The sequence below is a fragment of the Bombus impatiens genome, unplaced genomic scaffold, assembly GCF_000188095.3.
Source record: "Bombus impatiens unplaced genomic scaffold, BIMP_2.2 scf_0217, whole genome shotgun sequence".
Taxonomy (NCBI): domain Eukaryota; kingdom Metazoa; phylum Arthropoda; class Insecta; order Hymenoptera; family Apidae; genus Bombus; species Bombus impatiens.
In genome coordinates, this window is record NT_176636.1 from 2261935 (window position 1) to 2269609 (window position 7675).

General features: G+C 43.1%; 1 protein-coding gene across 1 annotated transcript in view; it reads left to right on the forward strand.

Moving 5' to 3' along the window:
• Positions 1 to 7675, forward strand: part of LOC100740497 (optomotor-blind protein) — a 186882-nt gene that overhangs the window by 149050 nt on the left and 30157 nt on the right. The window contains exon 5 of the mRNA XM_033319790.1: positions 7489 to 7635. Within this exon, the coding sequence (XP_033175681.1) occupies positions 7489 to 7635 (147 nt within the window). The remainder of the gene's footprint in view (positions 1 to 7488; positions 7636 to 7675) is intronic.

Here is a 7675-nt window from a genome sequence, read left to right on the forward strand (position 1 = left end):
CCCCTTCTTCTTTCTCTTCCATCCCTTCGCCACGACGCGTGCGGCTTAACGTCTTTTCTACCCCCTTAGGTTCTTCCCATGGACTTATTTTTTCTTTCTTTCGACTTCTTCCTCTTTCCTTTTCCTTTCTCCTCTTTCTGTGCTCTCTCTCGCGCGCGCCAAGGACGCGATCTTCTTCTTCGACCTACGTTTTTTAGTTATAGCGATTAGCCAGAAGTAGACAGAGAAGGAGAGGAACGAGTTAATTGCAGATGTTTCGGACATGTTGGTTGCTTGAGACAGGTTGCACGACAGGTTCGGAGTGAGATGGGCTCTCAAGGCTTTGCGAGAGTCGCCAGTGCCTGGATTTGACGATTAGGCGCTGTTTAAGGACATTGGGTAATACGAGTTGCAACGAGTAGATGCTGAGGATTTCTGTGAAACAATCTGTGAAACGATGTTACGAATTTCTTATAAAGTAACCTTCTGCTTTTACGTAATAGCGTAATAACGATAGTTCTAAAATGAGTGATAACAGATAAATAATGGTTTCAGGTAATGTTGATATTTCTGCTCATTCTTGCGAAACAGTCTTCCAGCTTCCCACGAAGTAATCTTCTATTTTCACCGAACCACGCTATAGTAAACACTAAAATTATCTTACTTTTCGTATGGTAGGATCGAAAGCTTGCCATGTGGAATCACTCAAAGCTTAGAATAGCACAGAAGAGTAGTATTAGATTATCCCAAAAGTGTCTTTCGTCTTATAAGGAAACAACGGATGCGCAGCATTTTTTGTTTTATATTATTTTATCGATTTACGTCTGATAAATTATATTATTTTATGGAATTATGCATGATTCATTTTATTAGGTAGAATCATCCCTAACTCTATTATACAAAATTATTTGACGACGTACAACAAAAAGAAAGTTTGAAATTATCACTGACGTATCAGTATTGGTAAGTTTGTACCAGATACTTTTCACCGTGTTAACCCTAACTATGCATTTCGGGATATCGTATCGCGTCTATTCGCAGTCCATTTTCTGAAATTACCATAAAATTGAAACGATATTTAAACTTTCCTTCGCCCGCCACTTCGCAGAACTGGCACCTGAACCTAAAAAATTCCTCGGAACGCGATAACACGCTTCTAAAACCGAAAATACCAGAAATCCGGGGAAACAACGAAATCCTGAAGCCGAGAGCGGGGCAAGTCGTCAGAAGCGTCGCCGAGTCCGAGTTCAGTGGGAGAAAGGCGGTCGTTGGGAAAACCGAGAGAGGAAAAAAGGCGAAGGAAGCTCTCTCCGGTCGTTTCAGAGGCTGTGTGCACCGCAAACTAACTGCGCACAGTTGCCTTATGTACGGAGTCTAAGTAATCCTCGAACCATCAGCTAACTTCTTAACCCTCAAAGTGAAAAGGGCCGCCTCGAGCCGCGGCGAGAAAGAAACAGAAAGGAAGAGAGTGGGAGAAAGAGGGTTGGAGGGCACCTCTTTGTCTCCACGTTTGTCCGCTTCTCTCGCCGCGCGACTTTCCGCGCGGAAAGAAGCCGTCGATGACGTGCAGCCTTCGCCGGCAAACCCTTTCGGCGTTCAGAGAGACTTGTTTGCCCTTCTGTAAGATCGGTTGACCAAACAACGCGGCCAGGACCTCGCTGACTACGCGTGTCCGCCGTGGAATTCCTCTTATAGAATCTGTACTCTCTCTTTGTTGGCTTAGGAAGTTGAGTAGGAAGCTGGAACGTCTTACTCCATTTGGAATATAGGGGATTAGCGGGGATCGAGTGTTTGATATTGGTGGATGTTGCTTGGCTTCGAGTGGAGATCATCGTGTACCTACGGAAGACGAGTATAGTGTTTTTGATTTACTGTTTCGGCGAAGAACCATCTCGCCTGAATTATTTTGGCTTTCGCCGACGTTCGAACAAACATTAACATTTCCTTTCAAGAGAGCGATCGAGTTCTATGGTTTCTTCGAGACTTCTGATTCTCGAAACGATCAGAATACCGCGCAATAAATAAGAATTTGACGTTGAATTCGAGAGACAAGATCAATTTCTCGGCTGATTTTCTTCACGGATCTCCATCGATCCAAAGGTGTTGCGGTATACGCCTACGGCTATCGTAGTACACAATGACGAAAGATTTCTTTGCGTTACCTTGTGCCTTACGAGAATTCCGTACACTCGTGCATCTTTACATTTTCCTTGAAATTTGAAGTACGTAAAAATCCGCGCTCTGATAATATCGAAGGAGCTGGTCTATAAATTCACGGCGGCTCGCCATCTCGGATTGCGTCTCCGAAATCCGCCACCCATAACCCTCCATCCTTTAACTTTACAACATGGAGCTGAGAGAAAAAGAGGCAAGCGATCAACCAGGGAAATAATCAGCAGCGAGCTTAAAGTGCTACCAGTGGTCGTGTTGTCGGAGCGAAGTCGTTGGAAGCGGAGAACGACGCGCGTTCGAGCGGCGGCTGATCGGCAGGAAACGAGGTGGAAGCGTGTGCAGGTTCGTGATTCGAAGTAGGTGGGCCCCAGGTAGCCAGGACAGATAACACCCGGAGATTACCGCGGACAGAGTCATTAGCAGCGTCGGCTTCTGTGTCGGCCAGGATATTCTCTCACTTTCCTCGGCCTCCCCTTTCCTGCCTCCGGTGTCCGCCTCTCCCACCCCTTTTATCTGGCCGGTCAATTCACGCGGCACGATACGTATGTAAGTCGCCGGAGTCGTCTCCATGACCAGCCTGCTCTCCTCGTACCTTGGCTTCGCTGCTTTCCAGTTCCTTTACGCTCACGCTACTACCTTCTATCATACATACGTCTTGGTATATTTGTACGATGAAATTATCGTTCACGGGAAATTCGAAATCGCAGAAATACGCGCAGTGCGTATAAAAAGAACGTATAAGATATCCAAAGTATGATAATACTCGCTGTAATAGTTAGAGAGTGGAACAAATATTCGCTTAGTTTCCATCTCTTTACTCGTATTCCTAAAGACTCGAATTTCCGTTTACATCCGCAGTCTCTATGTAAGCACTCCGTCTTGGATTTCTATGTATTTATGGGAAATGTAAAATCGCGGGAGTGCAGCGGAGTGCGTATCTAAAACGTTCTAAGCGTGGCACTCGTTGTGGCTGGCTGTTCGACAGCTGGTCATTTTTTCATACTTCCTGGCACCTATATGCGACAGTTTTGTTTCTCGTGTTCTGAGAGATCGATGATGTCTAGTACGCGTGGATCGTGGTTGGTTATTCGAGGGCTGGAAATGTAGGTGGACGATTGTTTCGTAGGTTTGGAACGGATGATGACGCTGTAAGGTTGCTTTCGAGCTGACTTTACGACGTTTCAGGTGTTAACGTGGCTGAATAATTTCATTCAAAGATAATATCGTCCTGCTACGGTGTAACAAACGAAGCTCTCGTACTCGACATAGAATTATAACGAAATACAACGAATATTTACTATCAAAATCGACTTCAACAATTTCCTGACTTCCATTTCGTCGTCCGTTCGAAATCGCCGCAATTAAACCTCTCTCAAGGAATCTTCTGCCGAATTCTTCGGAAAAGGAAAGCGGAAAGCTCAGGTACACGATTAGACCGAGGAGAAGTACTAATTGCAGCGATCTACGTTCGCACGTATTTTGCACGGCGCCGGAGGCGTGTCGAGGCCGAAGGTCCAGCAGAGGGAACGAAGATAGCAGAAACGCCAACTTCTGCCAACTCGCAGCTTCGAACGAAACCGAGTCGAGGCGGATCGTAAATAAAAGAGCAAGAAGACTCGCTGGTATTCGGCTTTGATAGGCTAATGACAAACGCCTAGATTGGCCGGCTTATCAGTCGAGCAGCGCTAATTATTTCCCCTTTGTGCGGAGCCGCGCGTAATGGCGGCCGTCGCGGTCCAGCCAGCTTCTCTCTTTCGCGTGATCGCGATTTCCACGTTGGACGCGCGCCGTTTTATTTATTGCCGGATCCGTCGCAGCTATTCCCCTTCTCTTCTTCGTCGTTCGCTATCCACAGTTCCATTGGACACCGTTTCTCTCTTTGCCGGGCCGTTATCGCGCGGACCTTTGCCCTTCATCCTCCCCTTTCGTTTCTAACCAACGTTCGTTTTCGAGGACTTTGGTTTCTCAGAGCGGACGACGTGGGCGCGGACAAGAAACGTCGCGCGATGTCCTTTGCCTGACAAGATGGATGAGTTTTTGTTGGTTCGTTTTATCGTTCGTTGTCGGCTAGGCAAGCTTTCTGGGCTGAAGGTGGAGGCGGTTGGAGGTGGTCGGATGCTGGTTACGATTGGGATTTCTATGCGTTTATGGGAAATACGATGGTACGGAATATGCAGAATACACGCGATGAGGAAGCACGTGTAAAAGAAAGTATAACATTCGCTGTAATTAGACTGCCGCTCTTTATGCAAATTCAGAATTTTTAGATAATTTCATCTGTATATGGTAAATCTGCTGTATGCGTGAATTACTATATTCGCGTATGATTTCGAATGATTAGAGAAGTTTCTTTTGCTCAATTTTCCTGATTTTTAATCGCAGCCTGAATATTATAAAAATATCGTGAAACCGTGTTTAGATAGAAAAAGTACGTATGGTGCGTTAACGCCATTGAATTATAATAGCTCGATGAGAAATGTTCTTATCTTCTAACTTCAAGCTTCGAATCCAATCGATGACGTCGATTAGCCAGTATTTCGTGAGACTTGTATAATTGGATTTATGTAATTCTTACGTCCACACGATCAGATATAACGATGGAATAATAAGAGTGTGTCTAATAGCGAATTTGATTCAAAGGGACGATAAAAGAGACCGATGCTTAAGTTTCCTCTTAGGATTACCATAATTTCTCCCGATCTTACATTTTGTCACAGACACGCCTTCGTCGTTCGATCCTTTTTAAAGATCTAATAAATCTGAATATTTACTTCATGAATAAAAAAAAAGAAGAAAAGAAAAAGAGACAAGGATTTAAAGAACACAAAAGTCCAATATACATAACATAACAAAAATGGTTTTCCATTAAATGGTATAATTTCTTCCACTGCTGCATTTTGTAATAGACAGAGTATATCCTCGTTCTTTGTATAAATATTTGTCCATAGACAGTGCTGAATATTTATCGGTAAAGAGTGATGGGATTGAAAAACGCAAAAGTTTAATACAAATAACGAAAAATGGCGTTCCATTGAAAGTTCATTCGTCAGAAGCGGAGGATCGTTCGCCACGGCCGTCTTCTTATAAAATAGTAACCGGCCTGCTGTTCTCCATTACGAAAATTCCGCGGCGTAATTACCGCGACTCCAGGATGGAACGTAGATTTATCGAGACGCCAACGAAGCTGCGTCCATTCCACGATGGAATGTCCTGTGCAATCTTGTTAGCTGCTACCGCGCCATTTGCATCGTCGGCGCGCGTGCAACCAGACGCGACTAAAAGCGAACCGATCGTTTTATTTTGCCACGAATCGCTCTTAAAGCGTTCGCCATTAAAAACTGAGATTGCGCCGGCGTTTCTTTCAAAAAGCAGCCTCGCGAAGCTTCTTATTCTCACGTGTCCTCTGGATCCTACAGTTCTCCGTGATCCTTCGGATTTCTCCGCTACCTCCAATTAGACTGCCGATTTTTTGCAACTTCCTGATTTTTGAGAATATAATTAGACAAATAAAAAAGCGAAAAGAACACTTTTTCACTTATCGCATATTATTATAGAAATCCTTGTGCTTTGCATACCTTGTGTATCTTTTTGTGTTACGTGTATCCTGTGCGATTTTGCATTTTCAGATTTCGCCGTCTATTTACGAAATTTAGGGAAACTTGGAAAATAACTGAGGTGTTCCAAAAGGAAAGGACGCAGACGCCAATTTTTGTTCTTTTTTTAGAAACGTAGCAGAGGTACTTTAGCGTTCTTGGTTCTTGTCCAACGGATTTTAATTGGTTCGAAAATATTCATTATATTACATGTATGTTGTATATATGTACTACGAGTGCTATATTGCTGAAGAATTGTATTCAATTAGATCACGGAGTTGTGTACTTCATAAATAAATACAGCGAAGAATATTGATAAAAATTATTATCGCTTTTATACGAGCTTTTACGTTTCTTATATCCTCTTTCTTTTTCTTTTTTCTTTTTTTTTCTTGGTTTCAAGTCAGTTGATAAAGGAATAAACGATTGTTGCGTAACGTGATTTTGAAAGTAGCGAGGAAATTGGAGACTAACGACGGTAAGATTGAGGGTAAAATTGAGAAATCGAGATGATACGATTGGCATAAGGTATAAAAACGATAGTCGTCATCGTCGTGGCGGAGACATTGGTTCTACAAATGAAAGAAAGACGAGCTTTAGAACGAGTTTATACGAGTCGATCAGCGGTGCATGATGCAACTTGAGCAACGATTATGCCGCTTTGCGAAATAATCTTCTCAATCTGTAAACCGCGCTTTCGGAATGCCACGAGCATGATAAACTCCGACTAGAATTCGTGTCTCTTCTGTCCTGCTTTTCCTCTTTCTCGTGGTTTCTCCCTTCTGCTGGGATATCTGGCTTGTTTGTAGCAGCCCATCGCGTATAATATATTAGCGAACAAAACGTCGTTTCACGTAACTGGAAAGTTTGATTCGTATAGAAATCGACGATACTTCGATGCAAGTAAATTTCCGAATCGTGTTCGACTAGTATATTCGTGATGGGCTGATGTTAGAGCAAGTTGAAAGCGAAATCGACCGACACTGGCTGTAAATTTCCGAAGAAGGTAAAGACAAAGATGGGAAAAAGTTGAATTTTATTTCATTCGAAAATTCCTCTACTAATATTGAGAATATGTCTATGAAATAACATTTAGATCGCGTCCAAGTTTATTAATCAAATCCAGTAAATCAATCATTTATAATCATCTTACAAAATACAATTCATCTACCGTAAGATTCAATCAACGAGACATTATTTTGTCCAAAAGAAATCGTCCAGTCATTCTCAATTAGTATCGAAAGCGCGTAAGCTTCCAAGGTAAATTTCGAAAAATTAAATCTTCACGTTTCACCTTTTGCTAAATGACATTCGCTGTATTCCACGTCTAGTGAGAATTTCCACTACCAAAAGTCACATATCTAGAAATCATTAAATTCCCTAGTTAGACTTCTCGGTATTCTGTATCTAGTAAAAAATTCCATCGCCACTAAATTACCATCTCGAAAAAAAAACTGTCCAGTAATCTCGATAAATTATCAGACCCTGGTATCATAAATTCTCAAATAAAAATATCTTCTAATTCAAATTTCTAATCGACGATCCAGATCCGCCATTAAGGTATTCCCAGCAGTGTTGCCAACCTACACAGATAACCTGTACGCGGAGGCGGTTTTGCTCGTGGCGGCCAGTCGATTTCCTAAAAAGCACGCTCGAGAGAGGAAGAGAGAATGAGAAACGATTGCGAGCACGAGCTCAGAGCTGAAACAGTCTGTCCCAATGTACGGTCCATTGGTTGTTTCAGACGATATTGAACTCGATGCACAAGTACCAGCCGAGGTTTCACCTGGTGCGGGCCAACGACATCCTGAAGCTTCCCTACTCGACGTTCAGGAGTTACGTTTTCAAGGAGACGGAGTTTATCGCGGTGACCGCCTATCAGAACGAGAAGGTGAGTGAACGTCTGCTTCCTAGTTCCGTTAACGGCTAGC